General features: G+C 61.2%; 3 protein-coding genes across 3 annotated transcripts; 2 read left to right on the forward strand and 1 right to left on the reverse strand.

Moving 5' to 3' along the window:
- Window positions 1-1,703: 1,703 nt before the first annotated feature.
- Window positions 1,704-3,180, forward strand: MYL7 (myosin light chain 7). The gene is made up of 6 exons (XM_004582263.3): window positions 1,704-1,859; window positions 1,992-2,067; window positions 2,168-2,272; window positions 2,593-2,671; window positions 2,763-2,811; window positions 3,046-3,180. The coding sequence occupies exons 1-6, from the start codon at window positions 1,734-1,736 to the stop codon at window positions 3,145-3,147; spliced, it is 537 nt and encodes a 178-aa protein (XP_004582320.3). The 5' UTR covers window positions 1,704-1,733; the 3' UTR covers window positions 3,148-3,180.
- Window positions 3,181-8,909: 5,729 nt separating this feature from the next.
- Window positions 8,910-11,435, reverse strand: LOC131482733 (Friend virus susceptibility protein 1-like). The gene is made up of 2 exons (XM_058678042.1): window positions 11,184-11,435; window positions 8,910-10,857 (listed from the first exon to the last, which is right to left on the reverse strand). The coding sequence occupies exon 2, from the start codon at window positions 10,600-10,602 to the stop codon at window positions 9,145-9,147; it is 1,458 nt and encodes a 485-aa protein (XP_058534025.1). The 5' UTR covers window positions 10,603-10,857; window positions 11,184-11,435; the 3' UTR covers window positions 8,910-9,144.
- Window positions 11,436-11,583: 148 nt separating this feature from the next.
- On the forward strand, window positions 11,584-17,037 carry POLD2 (DNA polymerase delta 2, accessory subunit). Its single transcript, XM_004582262.2, has 11 exons — window positions 11,584-11,743; window positions 12,332-12,579; window positions 14,528-14,649; window positions 14,771-14,894; window positions 15,073-15,187; window positions 15,271-15,469; window positions 15,646-15,726; window positions 15,828-15,985; window positions 16,122-16,249; window positions 16,544-16,645; window positions 16,843-17,037. The coding sequence occupies exons 2-11, from the start codon at window positions 12,360-12,362 to the stop codon at window positions 17,001-17,003; spliced, it is 1,410 nt and encodes a 469-aa protein (XP_004582319.2). The 5' UTR covers window positions 11,584-11,743; window positions 12,332-12,359; the 3' UTR covers window positions 17,004-17,037.
- The last annotated feature ends 49 nt before the right edge of the window (window positions 17,038-17,086 follow it).

Consider the following 17,086-nt stretch of genomic DNA (forward strand, 5'->3'; position numbering starts at 1 on the left):
TTCCCATGGGAATCAAAAGCAACACTGTGGCTCCCCTTGGTTCAGGTGCTTCTCCCATGGGATTGCTTGGGATGTCTGCTTAGCTCATCAGAACCGAGTGTTCACGTGCTAGAGACGCTTCGATGTCAGTGGCTTTCCTCCTCCTTTATACGATAGTGTGGGCACTGCACTGATTGGTGAAGATGTGTGGGTAGGGGCCAGCACTGAGGCCTGGCAGGTTAAGCCACTGTCCGTGACACTGGCATCTCACATGGGGAGTGCTGGTTTGAGTCCTGGCCATTTCTACTTCCTACCCAGCTCCCTTGTATGAGTCTGGGGAGACAGTGGCTGAAGGCCCCAAGTGCTTAGTCCCCTGCCCACTCATATGGGAGACCCTGGGGAGTTGCAGGCTCCTGGCTTTAACCTGGCTCCCACCTCACTGTTGTGACCATTTCTGGAGTGAATTAACAAATGAAAGATCCATGTCTGTCTCTCTCTCCCTGTCACTCTGCCTTTCAAATGTATAACAAAAACACAATTCCTGGGGCCCAGCGTGGTAGCTTAGAGGCTAAAGTCCTCACCTTACATGCACTGGGATCCCATATGGACACCAGTTAGTGTCCCTGCTGCTTCATTTCCCACCCAACTCCCTTCTTGTAGCCTGGGAAAGCAGTGAAGCACGGCCCAAAGCCTTGGGACCCTGCGCCCGCATGGGAGACCTGGAGGAAGCTCCTGGCTCCTGGCTTCGGACTGGCTCTGTTCCGACTGTTGCAGCTACTTGGGGACTGAATCATTGGATGGAAGATCTTTCTTTTTGTCTCTCTTCTCTGTAATAATCTGACTTTCCAATAAAATTCCTGGTAGGTTACACATCTGAATGGAATGATCTCCATTTGCAACCAATAAAGATCTTACAAAACGCCACACAAAACGAGACTAGGGTCTGAGAGGTGCAAGCCCTAAATGTCCCCCCACCAGGGATCCCCCTGCTGCCTGCCCTACTTCTCAGCCCTCTGCCTAGCCCCTAGGTTGCTGCTCTGAGACAGCTGAGGGCCCTGGGCTCACCCACGGTCCAGAGCCACCCAAGGGCTCCAGGACCCAACTGTGGTGGTCCCTTGGGATGCTTGGAGCCTGGGCACCATGCAAACAGCATCACAGGTCGCAAGTGTCCATGTGCCCCAGGGCAGATGGGAAATATGCCTTCAGCACTTGGCCCTCCCTGCCCATTGGAAGTTTCCAGCATGGGTACAAATGCATTGGAGCTTGGGGAACAGTAAGGCCCCAAGCCAGAGGTAGAGATGTCCCCAGAGAGGTACCCCTCAGGGAAGGCCGCATGAGGAGATCCCACAGGGGCACAGCCACAGGGGGTGGCATGTACCCTTGGTTCAGCACCTTGGGCTGGGCTGCTCTGCTCAGGGAGGCAGGGCTTGGCTCTGCAGGCCGGACAGGTCCCAAGGTGTCATACCCTGGGCAGAGGGGAAGGACACCAGGAATGTGACTGGAATCTGCTGGGCCCCTCATTCTCTCCCGGCTCCAGCGGGGGCTGCCAAGTTTGGGCCTGTCCTCTGGACCTCGCCTTATTTGGAACTCCAGGTGATAAGGCTGGGACATAAAGGGGGCTGGGCCCTGCGGCTGGGGGAACAGCCAGATCCCCGCAGCGAGGATGGTGAGTGCCTGGCCTGGGGTCAGGGCCTGGGGTGGGGGTTCTCCTGGGAATGCAGAAGATAGAGTGCGAACCCCCCCCCCACACCCCTATGGCGTTGCAGGCCAGCAGGAAGGCGAGCACCCGGGGCAAGGCCGCGGCCACCAAGCAAGCCCAACGTGGCTCCTCCAATGTTTTCTCCATGTTTGAGCAAGCACAGATCCAGGAGTTCAAGGAAGTGAGTGTCACGGGCACTGTCACCTCCTCCTGCAAGTCCCCTGCTCTGTGCCCTCACAGTGCCCTGCCCCCCGCCATCTCGCTCCTGTCCTTGGGCTGGGGACCGTCCCTACTGAAGGTCCCTTCCTCACAGGCCTTTAGCTGCATCGACCAGAACCATGACGGCATCATCTGCAAGTCAGACCTGAGGGAGACCTACTCCCAGCTGGGTGAGTGCAGCCCCTCTCCGTGCCCCGTCCCAGCTCCCACCTCCCGGCCCTGCTCTGGGCTCTGTTCCCTGTGCTCACCGCCTCTGCCTCCTACCCCCAGGGAAGGTGAATGTCCCTGATGAGGAGCTGGACGCCATGCTGCAGGAGGGGAAGGGCCCCATCAACTTTACTGTCTTCCTCTCGCTCTTTGGGGAGAAGCTCAACGGTGAGCCTGGGCCCGGTCTGGGCTACCTTAGCCAGATGGCCAGTGTGTACCACAGGGACCCCCTGCCCCAGCACGCACCCCCTGCATCCTGAAGTAACCCACTTGGCCAAGCCCACCCAGAGTACATGGACTACCCCTGTACACACTGCTGATGTGGGGGTCAGGAAAATAAACCCTCCAAAATGCCCATTCCCAGTATCTTAGCCAGGCCCCCCTGGAGGACAGTAAGGAATGCCCCCACTCCTGCCCCAGGACACGTGTCAGGGTTCACCCTGGGTGGGCCTGGTAGGCAGGCTCACCTGGTTGCCTGTGCCTCCCAGGGACAGACCCCGAGGAAGCCATCCTGAGTGCCTTCCGCATGTTCGACCCCAGTGGCCAAGGGGTGGTGAACAAAGACGAGTGAGTGTGAATCCCCACCCGGGCAGTGTGCTGGGGTAGGGGTGCAGCCCTTGGGGAGCCCCCCATCTGCTCACATACCCCTGAACCCCAGGTTCACGCAGCTTCTACTGACGCAGGCGGACAAGTTCTCCCCAGCCGAGGTGAGATTCCATCAGCACTGTCCCTGGCACCTTGTCTGGGACCTGCCCTGACTCCCCAATGAAAGGGTGTGAGGGTACACACAAAGCCCCATGTTCAGGGGCACACGTATCCCTCGATCGCGGCCCTCTTCCAGAACACTCTCCAGGGTGTTAGAGCCTGGGGCTGAACAGGCAGAGGGCTGGTGCAGCTGGAAGGCCCTGGAGCCAAGTCTCAGCGAGCTGCTGCCTCTCCAGGTGGAGCAGATGTTTGCGCTGACACCCATGGACCTGGCCGGCAACATCGACTACAAGTCCCTGTGCTACATCATCACCCACGGCGATGAGAAGGAGGAGTAGGGCTCATGCTCAATAAACAGCTGCTGAACCACAGCTGTGTGCTGGCTCCTTTGGGACAGCTGGGGTGGGAATGGGAGAGGTGGCCCAGGGGCCCAGTGCGGGGCTCATCCCACACTGACTCCCCAGAGCCCCAGGGAGGGTGAGTGCCTTCCTTTTCTAGGCCAACCCCTGCTCCACCTCTACCTGGCCCAGGCACAAGTACAAGATAGGCACAGCCCAGCTCCTCAGGGCCATGCAGAGAAGCTGGGTGTACAGCCCAGCTGCCCACCTGGTGGCCCTAGGGACCCTGCCGGCAGTCTCCACTTCCCTGGCACATGGGCTCAGGGGACCTGCACTCCAGCCTGCAGTTTGCTGCGTTCTGTGTGAAGGACATGAAGAGCCTGTCTGAAGAACACCCAGACTTCACGCTGGAAGGTCAGGCAGGGACCAGCTCTGAGGACACTGGACCCTAGAAGTGGCCAGAGCAGGTGCCCCTGTTCAGCCTTGTGGGTGGAAGGGAGGGAACTGTCCCTGTCCCATTCATGGCTCACCTGCAGAAACCAGGGCTGACGAGCAGGGACCCCATCCTGGGAAATGAGGGGCACAGAGGATCCCTGAGAGTGATAGAGAGAAGGGGCCAGACCACACAGCCCTACTCCTTCCTCACAAGGGCCGTGGGGATGCAGTCACAGCCACTGTGGAGTGGGAGGAGTAGAGGAGGCCCCTTCCTGGAGGTCCCCAGAGCGGGTTCAGTGTGGGTGTTTGATTCAACCATCTGATGCCTACATCGACACCAGGTCTTGTAAGGGAACATGTCAGGCTCCCATCCCAACGGCAGCCAATGCAGCCCCTCTGGTAGGAAGTGTGAGGCTGCGGCTGTCACATATCCGTCCCACATCAGGCCCATAGCGGCCACATGGCTGCTGGCTCTGCAGCCTGCACCAGGAAAAGGACAAGCTGACCCACAAAGACTTGCGCCTAGACTCATGTTACCACAGCTGTGAGGGGTGGGGGATGCTGGGGCAGCAGCACCTTCACTGCTTCGAGCTGCAGACCATGCAGAGAAGCAGTGGTCTCGGTGACACACGGGCCAGTGCCTGCCATCCACCACGGCATGCTGGCTGTCCTTTCCCAGGGTCCAGCCCACCCTGCACCCACCAAACTTGCCTGTCCTTCCTGACTACACCCGCCCGACTGTGCACACCTGCGGCTATTCACATTCCCTCAACAAGCACAATGTCCTGTTGGTCCCCACAGCAGTCAGCAAAATCAATAAAGCCTTTGATGAGTGTTCCATAGTATTTGTGAGTCAAGATTCTGCTTTTTAGAATTCTCCTTTCACACTTCCAGTAGTTAGCTGGTGAGGCTGGACCTGTCTGTGCCCACACTGCCTGTGTTGGTGTTAGGTTGGGGATAAAGGAAGGACCATGCATGTAAAATGCAGTGTGTGGTGTATGTGGTATGTGCAAGTGTGCATGGCATGTAGCACGTGGTATATGTGGATGTCCGTGTGGCAACAGAGAAACGGACCAAGATGAGGACTTGGGAGATCCTACTGAGGCAGCCACTGACTCCTGTGGCTCCAGGAACCCTAGGCTCCTGGCGGTGTGACTTGGGTTATGAGGCAAGTGTGTCATGCACACCCAATCTTGAAGATTTAGTGCAAAGGAGTATACCCAACACTTCATTAACAACATTCATATTGATTATATGTTGAAATGTCAAAATGATATATTTTTGATAGAGTGCGTTAAGGTATTGCTAAATAAAGCAACATGGTTTTGGACATGCTGAAGTACTGCTAAAATTAATTTCATCTACTTTTTTCCCTTTCAAATGCGGTGAGCAGGGAGTTTTGAATTCCTGGGAGTCCCATGTGGCCCAGGCTGGATCCCATGAGCCTGCCCATGGACACAGCCCTCGGGCCACTCGGGGCCCCACCTTAGCCTGGACAGTTTCCGTGAGGATGTGGGGGCCAGCATCCCTACCTTGGGTTGCTGAGTGCCAGTCTTAGGAGTGCTGCTTACTTCCCCTTTGGGGAAGGCAGTCAGCAGGCCCAGGTGGCCACCCCGAGCATGTTGTCACCAGACTTCCCTGGAGAATGGGGTGGAAGGGGCAGAGCATGCATGTCCAGGCCTGCTACACACTCCACAGCCTGCTCGGCCAGTGCCGTTGCTAGCCCTTCTCCCTGCCTGGAAAAGATGTCTGGGCTGGTGGGAGCTTGTACGAATGGGGCCTCATCTTCCCTCCTGGGGACTCCCAGGCCTGCAGGGGCAGTGGGGACACCCCAGGCAGTGCCAGCCCCTGGCTAGGTGCCCCGCGGGGCTCCGCCTGGCTCCCGTGGTACACATCCTACCCTGTAACACCAACAGCCCCCAACATGGCAGTGGTCCTGCTCTACCCCCAGTCCCACATTCTTCTCTTCTCTAGCTGATAAGAGAGCAGACAGGCGGCCCTCCCCGGCTCCTGCCTGGCATGAGGAGCATGCGACCCTGAGGCTCTGGTCAGCTGAAGTGGGGCAGTAGGGAGGCGTCCCAGGCACAGCCTGTGCTCCGGCTTGGGTTTTCCTGCACAGAAGCACAGGCTCCAGTCCTGCTGGAGGTGGGGAGGAAGGTCCTGCAGCCCTGGGGGGTCTGCTGGGCTGCACACTGCCCCTGCACCACCAGGAGCTCAGTTGGGGCTTGGGCCCAGACTTAGCCTTCAGCTGCACTCACCTGCAGGTGCAGCCCAGGTGTGGTAGTTTCCCCTTAGGAGACAAATGTCACACTGCCCTTTGCCACCTGACGCACGTCCCCCTGGGACTATGGGGGGTACAGCTCAGGGCATGCGGGCCTCACACACCACCCCCTCCTCTGCCCACTTGGGTTGCACCTGCAGCAGCCGCTGTTGTTTGCAGCCTTGCATTCTCACAGCAGAACACAATCCTAGCCCACCATGACTGCCAGGACTATCACCTGGCTGCCAGACGGGCAGGAGGCGGCAGAGCGGTGTATAGGTTTCAGGAGCCCGAGTGTGGTTAGATGCCCTCTCCTGCCAACGCTCCTCCCACTCCTGCAGGGCTCCCAGCCCGGTCTCTGCCACCCCGGGCGCCTAGAACGACCTCTCCAGTCTGTGGATCATCCTCCAGGATGCGCCGCTGACATGCAAAGCCAAGCGGCTCCAAAATAGACCCTTATCTCCCCTCTTGCCCTTCCTCCGTCAGCAGCACCCTTCCCACCCTTCCACGAGGACCCCCTGACCTCCTACCCTCCGACACACTCTCTTGGCATCCTCTGCATCTCTGCCCCTCCCAGCCGTGAGGTCAGCATGGCCTGGTTGCCCCCGACCTCAGGGCAGCCATAGGTAGCTGCCTGGGGACCACACCCCCTGCCAGCAGCCCAGCACAGGCTGTCATCAGCTGAGAGTCCTGCACATGACCAAACTGTCCTTTTGAAGTGAGCACAAAGTTAAGAGAATCCCAGGCCCTAACTTACAGACCCATCCTATACAAGAGGCTAACTTGTGCTTGTAGACTAGAGCTGGGCTTGGCAGATGGACACTCCGACAGACACCTACAAGGACCTGCGGCTCATGGCCAGGGGAGCTCCAAGGGGAAGAGCTGCCAGTATGTCAGAAGTCCCCGGGGGTGAAATTCTTGGGTGGTACTATTCTCCCGACACCCCATGACAGACACTGATGTAATATTAATAACACTGTCAGAAAAGCCAATGAACAGCCAATGATTTTATTTTACAAGAGAAAGAGAATGAAAACAAAGGCACTGCTTAGTACACATATACACAGAGACGCACTCCTCACGTAAGGGCTCTGCTCAGGACAGCTGTCTTCTGCTGAGTGGCCCCTATCCTAATCCTCCGTCTCCAGCGAACACCTCACCTGACCCTGGTCCTCCACCTCCTGGGGTGACCCGCATCTTTGCTTTGGAACAGTCCGGCTGTTCCGCTGCCCACCAGCCTTGGTCAGGGACACAGCACTAAAGGAAGAGCAGTACTAAGCAGTCTCTCGCTTGCCGCATCTGCTCTTCCTCACCTCCTCCGGGGAGTGCTGGTCCAGGTCGGTCACCCCAGCCAACCCTGGCTGCTGATTCAGAGGCACCAGTCTCCCCGGGCTGGATGAAAACACCACTCTGGCTGCAGGCGGAAGTGTCTCTTGGCATCAGAGGCCAGACCAGCAGAACATGGAGTTCCAGGAAGAGGCCAACATCTCACCAGTGGACTGCTGTGTGTGATGACCAGCATCACTCCCGGCCCTAATTCCTGGACCCACCAGTGCTGGCCACAGGAGAAAACACTGGTTGGAAGCATACACAGCCTTCTGGAGGACCCTGCCTCAGCTGGCGCCATAACTGTGATGGCAGATGGTAGGCTAAGTCCACAGACGGTAGGTTTGGGAAAATCGGTGCCTGGGCGAGGGAGGAAAGCTGCAGCAGAGTGCTCTTCCAGGAAGGACCAAATGCTGCTGCACCCACGGTGGGAGCAGCCCAAGGGACACAGCTGTGCCCCAGGGTGCTGAATGCTCACCTCGGGCAGTGGCACTGGTCTCCGCTGCTGGCAGGCTGGGCACACTGCTGGCTTGGTCCGATATGTCTTTGTTAAAGAAGCCTTTACAGCTGAACCCACACACAACCTGTCTCAGCCAAGCCGACTTCCTCTGAGCTATGACATGGGTGACTGCAGAGTGACTGGGATGCACACATCAGGTTCCGCTGAGGCCACCCTCGGTGGCACAGACATCTTTACGTCCTCCGCCCACTTGGAGAGTTCACCCACAACATCTCATGCCCTGACCATTAAGTTTCCAGTCTTGTTCCAAGTCCCTCACCATCCGGCTGAACTGCTGGCCACGGTTCACCGGCTGATGTGGAAGCACACATCCAGCCATTCTTGGGTACACCGGCCTGCAGTCGGCCCTGTCCTTCAGCGATGTCCCAGAGGGGCTGCCTGTGAGGTACCCCTCTCTAGGATACAGAATCCCAGGTGCACCCGCACACCCATCCTTCTATTTCCTGCTGTCCAATCAGGATAAAGGACTGCAGGGGAAAGGAGACAGACGCTGCAAGCTGCAGTGACACGGGCCAGGGAGTGGGTACACCCCTCAGGCAGGGCAGGGAAGGTGTACCACTAGCCTTGCCAGGGAACAGGTGTTGCTCAAGGAGCAAACTGCATCAGGTACAGCAATTCCTACTGCAATCACCACAGTTCATAAAAGTTCCAGATAACCCACTGACATTCTCCAGGGCGGACAGGCGAACTGAATGACGAGCGAGTGTGGGGACAGCCCTGCTGCCTGCGTGCTCCAAGTTCACTTCCGCAGCCCTTCCAGACATGCAGCTCTGGTTCCAGGCTACCGGCAGCAATCCTGCCTTCCGCTCAGCCTGTCCCGCCATGCTAGGCTCACGCCACAAGTGAGCAGACCGACAGGGATCCTGCCAGCTGCAAGTACACCTGTTCCAGGCACGCATCCCGGCATCCCGGCATCCGGCAAACGGCCACAGAGCAGTGCGACTGCGAGGCAGACCTGAGCTGAAATCTCCTCGTCCCATGGCCCCCATACTACCTGAAGGCTACAGCGACTTTTCGGGTCTCCAGGAAGCAACGTCAGCTCAGAGCCAGAGCCGAGTCCCCAGAGGAGTTGAGCACTGCCTTCTCCGCGCACTGAGCCTGGCTCAAGGCCGCAGGTCTCTTTGCAGGAAGGACAGAAGGATTACCATTATGTTTTCAGCAATGAACCGGGAGGACCTGCCTCAAATGGCCAGCCTACTCTCCGTTCGGTCTTCAGAACTGGCTGAGGGCTGTGAGTCTGTTTTCATGACCCAAGGGAGTCTTTTGTTTACTTGACCTGAAACAGTTTTCTGCTTAGATTAAGATAAAATCTGGGCTCTTTCTGGAACATCATGATAGATCTATGCGAAACAATGCTGAGTGCTGCTTTGTCTCTGCTGCTTATGGTGGCAGCTATACCCAGCTGGGGCTCCGCATGGCCCAGGGCCGGCTGGTGGCCCCTGCCACGCCTCCAGCGTCACATCATGCCCATGGCGCTCAGGCTTTCCAGCTGTGCCATGGCAGTGCCCACAGTGAGGCCCGGCCCGCAGAGCAGAGCCACCACACAGCTCTTCAGGGACGCGGGGGCCGCCCTCACGAAGCGGTTTCTCACAGCAGCACTCAGGAGCGTATCCTCAGGCCCCTCCCAGGGTAGGGGAGTCGAGCGTAAGTGACAAAGCCACTCGACCATTCCGATCTCCCTCAGCCTCCGGATGCCCTCTTCCACGGTGAGCCACGGCAGGTCGGGCATCTCCAGTTCACTGGCTGTGGGCCACCTCTTGACCCATGCCTCGGCCAACCAGCCAAACAAACTGTTAGAGCCCTTCTTGACGTCCTGGGCGGCGGCGTTGAAGGCAGGATCTCGGCTTAGGGCACCCATGTCCACAAACTCGGCACGCGTCAAGTGGACGTCCTTCCCACCGCTCTCCCACACCCTGAGCATCCACTCCCAGGCCGGCTCCTCAGACTTCTGCTTGTACCCATCAGAAAGCTCCAGCAACTCCTGGGGGCTGCGGCCTCCCGCCTCAGGGCTCACACTGTCGGCCTCCACCTCCGGGGGCAGCTGTGAACTGGGTCTGGCCGCTGGTCTGGCCGGAGAGACGGGTGCCGCTGGGGGGTCTGGAGGGGAGTCGCCCGAGCCCTGCGCGACCCCCACTGCCCGGAAGGCCGGGACCACCTCCTCCGGGGAAGCGGAGTGAAGCCCCTGCGACACAGGCGGGAAGGTCCACAGAGGCGCGGCCGGGGAACCTGTGAGCGGGAATACAGCTGTGGCTGTCCCGTGGCCGGTGGGGATGATTCTGGGGGGCGGGAGGCCCATTTCTAGGGACATTCCAGCCCCGTCGAAGTTCAGGAGCTCAGCGTCCCCTGCTCCGGGGTCCTCCCACACGTCCCCATCCCAGCTCACCGGATCCCACTCTTTGCCGACCAGCGACCTCACCTTGGCCGCGGACACCCTGCGCGGCCGGGCGCTCAGCTTCCGCTGCAGCTCGGCCAAGCGAATGGCCAGGGCCTGTGTCTGGTTCTCGGCCACCTCGGCCCTGCGGCTGCACGCCAGCAGACTCTCCCCGAGGACGCTCTTGGAGACGCGGAGGTCGCTGAGGCGCAGCTGCAGCCGGGCCACCATCTCGCGGAGCTCCTCCTTCTCCTTCAGCACCTTGTCCAGGGAAGCCAGGAGCAGCCAGCCGGCCTCACTGTGCTCCCTGCTCCTCCACAAGTGCTCGAACGTGCCGTGGACGGAGTCACCCACGTCCTTGCCTCTCACGAGGGGCGAGTCGGGAGCATCGAACGCGTTGATCTTGCAAATCTCTGAGAACAGCTCCTGCCACGGGCTCCTGGGGCCTTCGGCACTCCCGGAAGTAGAGTCCTTAACACTTTTAGGTGTTGTCTCCGGGAAAAGCCAAGTCCAGAGACCCCAAAACCAGTTAAGGAAACCCATGCTGAAAATTCGGGTTCCCCTACAGCGGTGGTACTAAAACGGATGTTGCGGATCTGCAGAGAGAGCGAAACAGCAAACGGCGCAGCTGCTGGGAGGAGACTGCCCAGCACAGCGGACTCACGTGGAGGCGGCAGGGGCGCTCAAGGTCTGCAGGCCTTGGCTCTGAGCTCAAGGCCGGAGGCCTGAGGGCGGGGGAGGGGGCTGCGACAGCCCCAAGGTCGGCGGGCTGGAGTCCTCGAGTCCCACGCAGCAGCCCTGGGGGGAGAGAGGGGAGTCAGCGCGTGTCCAGCGTTGGCGCTCCACCGACCGGCCAGGGCCACGCGGAGCGCGGCCCTTCCCCACTGGAGGTCCACGCGGACTCACGCCAGCCCCCTGAAAGCATCCGCACAACCCCCCCCATAGACGCCTCACCAAGGCATTCCCCAAGGAGCCCTAGCGGACGCCTGAACTACCACAACGACCTCACAAGAGCCCGCCATGGCTCCAGGCAGGGGCTGGCGGGAGAAGCCGAAGGGATGGACCCTGCACCACGCCTCTCGCCCAGCTCGCAACCGCCCCGTTCCAGACCCTCCTCTCGTTACCGTCGCCTGGGCTCCGGTGCACCGGTCTGCATAGACGCCAGGGAGTCGCGCGCCTCTCCAGCACTACAACCTGCCCTGGGACCAGTACACGGCCCAACGTGCACCGGGCCTCTCCGGCTCCCGGACCCAGCCCCCTTCCGGGTTTCCAGGCATGCGCACGGGGTAAGCTGGGGGCCCGTCCCGCCCTTCCCCGCCTCGCGTTGCCCGGGAAACTGGCGGGGGCGTGGCTTCGCGTGGCGCCCGGGGAGTGCAGCACGGGACCGGCGGGATCCGGCGCACGATGACGCACGGACCCGGGCGGAGGGAGATTGGAGAGTGGGGCGGAGCTGGCGGCGATTGGCGGGACACGCGAGGGCGGGGTGGGCGCGCGGGGATCGGCGGGATGCGGCGGGCGGCGCGAGGAGCGTGTCTGGCGGGGTCGCGGCGGCCGTGAGGGAGGGTCGCGCCTGCGATCCAGAGGGTCGGGAGTGTTCCGCCGCTGCCGCGTGGGGCTGCGCTCGGGACCGGCCTCGGGAGTCCCGAGCCCGCGCGCAGAAAGCACAAGCAGACGGGAGGACGCCGTGAGTAGCCGGGGGTCCTCACTGCGGCCCTCGGCCGTGGGCGGCTCGTCCTCCGAGAATCTGCGGGGCTGCGCGCGGGAGCCTGCCCGAGCTCACGGCCTGGGCAGGGGAGACGCGCGGGAAGCCACGGGCCGGTCGGCGTGGGCGACGTCCGCAGACGCCGCGGTGGGCGGCAGAGAGGCCAGATCTGAAGTGGGGGCGCGGGAGGGGACCTCAGGCAGGGAGCTGTCAGCGCTGGGCGCTCTGCTCCACGGGGTGGCGTGGAGACCTGCAGAGTCCTGAGCAGCTCAGTGGGGACCCCGAGCACAGGGGGCCAGAGGGGTACCCCAGGTAGGGAGCCGGCGGCCCTGGGCGCTCCGTGGGGTGACGTGGAGCCCTGGTGGCCGATTTGCTCTACTGTGGTTTTGGCTTTGATTACTTAGCAGAAGCTGACACTCTTACCATAGGCTCATTGCTTAAAGAAAGGCTGCTCTAGCGCCAGAGAAGGGGCAGGTGCAGAGGAGGTGGAGGGGCCTGGGGCTCCCCTTTGCATTCCACTTCTCTCCCCTTTGAGGGCACGGTGGCAGGGATACCTCTGTGTGCCCACAGTGCCCTCCACCGCTGGCCAGACGCAGCCATGTTTTCCGAGCAGGCCGCCCAGCGTGCCCACACTCTGCTGGCCCCTCCATCGGCCTCCAATGCCACCTTCGCCCGTGTGCCTGTGGCCACCTACACCAATGCCTCACAGCCCTTCCGGCTGGGGGAGCGCAGCTTCGGCCGGCAGTACGCCCACATCTATGCCACGCGCCTTGGTCAGATGAGACCCTTCCTGGTGGCACGGGCGCGCCAGCTCTGGGGTGAGTGAGTGGGGGGGTGCCTCCCTTGGAGCCCCCACATGTCTCTGATGTAGCCCACTGCTCAGCTACCCTGGCAGCCTGACCACTCCCCACCTAGGGCTCTCTACTGTGTAGCAAGGGACACTGGAGTCATCTGTGGGTTTCCTGGACGCTGCCCGCTGCTGCAGTGGCAGACGGAGTGGTCCTCCTTGTCCTGTTGCGGGTTACCCCATCTTTTGGCGGGGGGGCAGGCATGGTTGGCAAGCACCCCTCCATTGCTGCTGCCTTCTCCCTGTACTGGGGCTGTGGACCTGCTGTCCCCGGGCAGTGCAGGCCACTGTCTCGTCCCCATCTCTTCCTGTGGTCCCAACTGCAGTTAGACACTGTGGGGTGTGAAGTGGGACCCCATGTCCTCCTGGTAGCACTGGGTGATGCCCATGTCCTAGCCTTAGGATTTGTACGCGGGGCTTTCCATGTTGGGTTTCTTTAAGATTTGTTTGTTTGAAAGTCAGAGTCACAGAGAGAAAGAGCCTGCGCTCTGTCTTCTACCTGCCGTTCATGGCCGTAACAGCTAGGGTGGAGCCAGACCCAAGCCAGGGACCGGGAGTTTCTGCGGGGTCTCCCGTGTGTGCAGGGGCCCAAGTCCTTGTTTCATCCTCTGCTGCTTTCCCAGACCTTGGACAAGGAGCTGGATGAGAATTGGAGCAGCCAGGACTCCGGCTGACCCTCATGGCATGCTGACACTGCAGATGGAGGCTTGGCGTGCTGCACCTTAGCGCCAGCCCTCCCAACCCTCTAGTCATTTTTTAATTCATCTCCTGTCCGTCCCATTGCCTAGTGAGGTTGTTGTCGCTGAGGCTTAGCTTACTCACAGCCCCTGTCCCAGCACCAGGCAGGTGGAGCTCAGCGCAGCTTTCGCATCAGAACCCCTTCCTGGGGGCTTTAGGGGCTCTCGGCCCACCCACTCCATCCCAAGCTAGTGTCTGAAGGCTGCCTTGGGACCTCTGGGGGAACAGAGCTGGCACGCTGCAGGGATCGAACTGGGGGTCGATGCACATGGAGCTGGAGTGGGGTGTTTTCAGGGCATGAAGCATGTGGGGAGGAAGCACAGGAGTGGGAGTGTGTCACACACTGGTGTCAGAGCTCAGGCTAGCGAGTGGCACTCTGCATCAGTCCCCATGGGAGCCACCCTGCTCCCTGCTCAGCCTGCACCCCCATCCTCCTCTGCCTGCCTTCATGGGCCTGCTCCCTGTGCTAGTCCGCCATGGCCTCTCATGAGCAACTCGGCAGCCAGAGCTCTTGTTCTTATGGCTGTCTTCCTTCCCAACCTGCACCCCTCCCCAGCTGCTCTCCCCACTCTCAGTCTGCCCTCCTCCCCAGCTGCTCTCCCCACTCTCAGCCTGCACCCCTCCCCAGGCTGCTCTCCCCGCTCTCAGCCTGCCCCCTCCTCAGCCTGCTCCCCGCTCTCAGCCTGCCCCCTCCCCAGGCGGCTCTCCCCGCTCTCAGCCTGCACCCCTCCACGGCCTGCTCCCCGCTCTCAGCTTGCACCCCTCCCAGGCTGCTCTCCTCACTCTCAGCCTGCCCCCTCCTCAGCCTGCTCCCCGCTCTCAGCCTGCACCCTCCCAGGCTGCTCTCCCCGCTCTCAGCCTGCACCCCTCCCAGGCTGCTCTCCTCACTCTCAGCCTGCCCCCCTCCCCAGCTTCTCTCCCCGCTCTCAGCCTGCTCCCCGCTCTCAGCCTGCCCCCCTCCCCATTCTGCTCCCCGCTCTCAGCCTGCCCCCCTCCCCAGCCTGCTCCCCGCTCTCAGCCTGCCCCCCTCCCCAGCCTGCTCCCCACTCTCAGCCTGCACCCCTCCCCAGCCTGCTCCCCGCTCTCAGCCTGCACCCCTCCCCAGGCGGCTCTCCCCGCTCTCAGCCTGCACCCCTCCCCGGCCTGCTCCCCGGTCTCAGTCTGCCCCCCCTTGCACACAGGCAGCAGTGTGGTAGTGAAGAAGTTGTGTGAGCTGCAGGCGGGGGAGAAGTGCTGTGTGGTGGGCACTCTATTCAAGGCCATGCCCTTGCAACCCTCCATTCTGCGCGAGATCAGCGAGGAGGTGAGACAACGAAGCCGAGCACCGCCCACAGCTGGGCCAAGGACGCTTCCCCGGGGCTGCCCACCAGCCACCTACGTCAGCCCAGGGAGCCCCACGGTCACCTTCTGTCCCTGTGTTCTAGCACAACCTGCTCCCGCAGCCTCCTCGGAGCAAGTACATCCACCCGGATGACGAGCTGGTGCTGGAGGATGAGCTGCAGCGCCTCAAGCTGAAAGGCAGCCTGGATGTGTCCCGGTTGGTCACAGGTGGGGAGCCCCTGGCTGGGGGTGGCCAATGGGGGACAGCCTGTTCCCGCATGGGGGCAGTAGCCCCAGGCAGCAGGGGTCAGAACTAGAGTTCTGTGAGAGCCTTCCTGGCAAGGCTGAGGGGAGCCCACTGGTGTTGTCCCTCTGGGTGACAGATGCTGACACCCCTGCTCCCCAGGGACGGTCCTGGCGGTGCTGGGCTCCGTGAAGGATGACGGCAAGTTTCTGGTGGAGGACCACTGCTTTGCCGACCTGGCTCCGCAGCAGCCCGTGCCTACGCTCGACACAGACAGGTGAGGGGCAGTCCTGGGAGGAGGCCCGGCCCAAACCGGGGCTGCCTCCGTCCTGGCGCCCTGCAGGACCCTGTGTTCCACAGGTTTGTGCTGTTGGTGTCTGGGCTGGGGCTGGGCGGAGGCGGTGGAGAGAGCCTGCTGGGCACCCAGCTGCTGGTGGACGTAGTGACTGGGCAGCTTGGAGATGAAGGGGAGCAGTGCAGCGCCGCCCACGTGTCCCGAGTCATCCTGGCCGGCAACCTCCTGAGCCACAGCACGCAGAGCAGGGATTCCATCAACAAGGTGCGGCCTGCCTGGGTGCTGGGTGCTGGGAGGGTCCAGGCCTAGCTCCCTGGGGATGGGGACAGAGTGTATGGGGTCTGTGGACTGATTCGGCCACATCTCACTGGTGGGCTCTGGGTGTCCCTTTGACCCAAGTCCCACTCAGGTGCCAAGTGGCCTCTTGGCTTCTACTTTAGGCCAAGTACCTCACCAAGAAAACCCAGGCAGCCAGCGTGGAGGCAGTCAAAATGCTGGATGAGATCCTCCTGCAGCTGAGCGTGAGCAGCTCGGGGGCCGGTGGGATCAGGCAGAGGAAGAGTGGCCAGAGCAGGCCCGGGCACCCTTGGGCTCCACGAGCTCCCTGCCCTGTGCCCTGCAGGCCTCAGTACCCGTGGATGTGATGCCAGGAGAATTTGATCCGACCAACTACACACTCCCCCAGCAGCCCCTGCACCCCTGCATGTTCCCATTGGCCACTGCATACTCCACGTTGCAGCTGGTCACCAACCCCTACCAGGCCACCATTGACGGAGTCAGGTAACCAACTCAGTAACCCAGGGGTTTATCCTGGGCAGCATGGGGGCAGGGCTGCCTAGAGCCTGCCAGTCCGCCCTTCCCTCCCAGTGGGGCACCCCCTGTCTGGACTGGGAGTCAGCCCAGCCCTCCCTTACAGATTTCTGGGGACTTCTGGCCAGAATGTGAGTGACATTTTCCGGTATAGCAGCATGGAGGACCACCTAGAAATCTTGGAGTGGACCTTGCGGGTCCGTCACATCAGTCCCACAGCTCCTGACACCCTAGGTAACAGCACATCGATTCTGGGGGAGCCCAGGGTGCCATGGGGTTTCCCGCATGGATCTGTGTTGCTCCATTCTTGTTCTGGCTACTTTGGAATCTTGTTTGCCCAGCCAGGGCCTACTCAGGACTGAGGGCCCTGCACGGTTCCCAGTACTGTGGGTACGGGCAGCAGGGATGTGGCAACCTGGTCCCAAGGCAGTGTTACTGCCACCAGGGCCTCTGTTGCTGGCCTCCAGCGGCTCTGGCACGAGCTTGTGTGGAGACCAGAGCCCTGCTGAGCCATCAGCGCCCCCACAGGTTGCTACCCCTTCTACAAAACTGACCCGTTCATCTTCCCGGAGTGCCCACATGTCTACTTCTGTGGCAACACCCCCACTTTTGGCTCCAAAGTTGTCAGGGGTAAGTTCTATCTTCTGGGAGCAAGGTCCCTTGAGGAATGGACAGGCTGGGACCTATGAACAGCCGTGTCATCACCATGGGGCCACTGGCTGGTGGACTGAGGGTGTGGGCCGCTGAAGGCATGGCTGCCTCTGTGCCCACTGGGAGCCACTTGATGTGCCCCCAGGCCTGAGGGGTCTCCTGTGGCTGCTTTGTAGGCCCCGAGGACCAGACGGTGCTGCTGGTGGCCGTCCCTGACTTCAGCATCACGCAGACAGCCTGCTTGGTGAACCTGCGCAGCCTGGCCTGCGAGCCCATCAGCTTCACTGGCTTCGGGGCGGAGGACGATGACCTGGGCGGCCTGGGGCTGAGCCCCTGACCCTGTCACGGAAATAAAGCCTGTGTGTTTGCTACTGGGTTGTGAGCCTCAGGACCCATGGGCAGCACTTGCTCTCTCCTCCC

The sequence above is a fragment of the Ochotona princeps genome, chromosome 20, assembly GCF_030435755.1.
Source record: "Ochotona princeps isolate mOchPri1 chromosome 20, mOchPri1.hap1, whole genome shotgun sequence".
Taxonomy (NCBI): Eukaryota; Metazoa; Chordata; class Mammalia; order Lagomorpha; family Ochotonidae; genus Ochotona; species Ochotona princeps.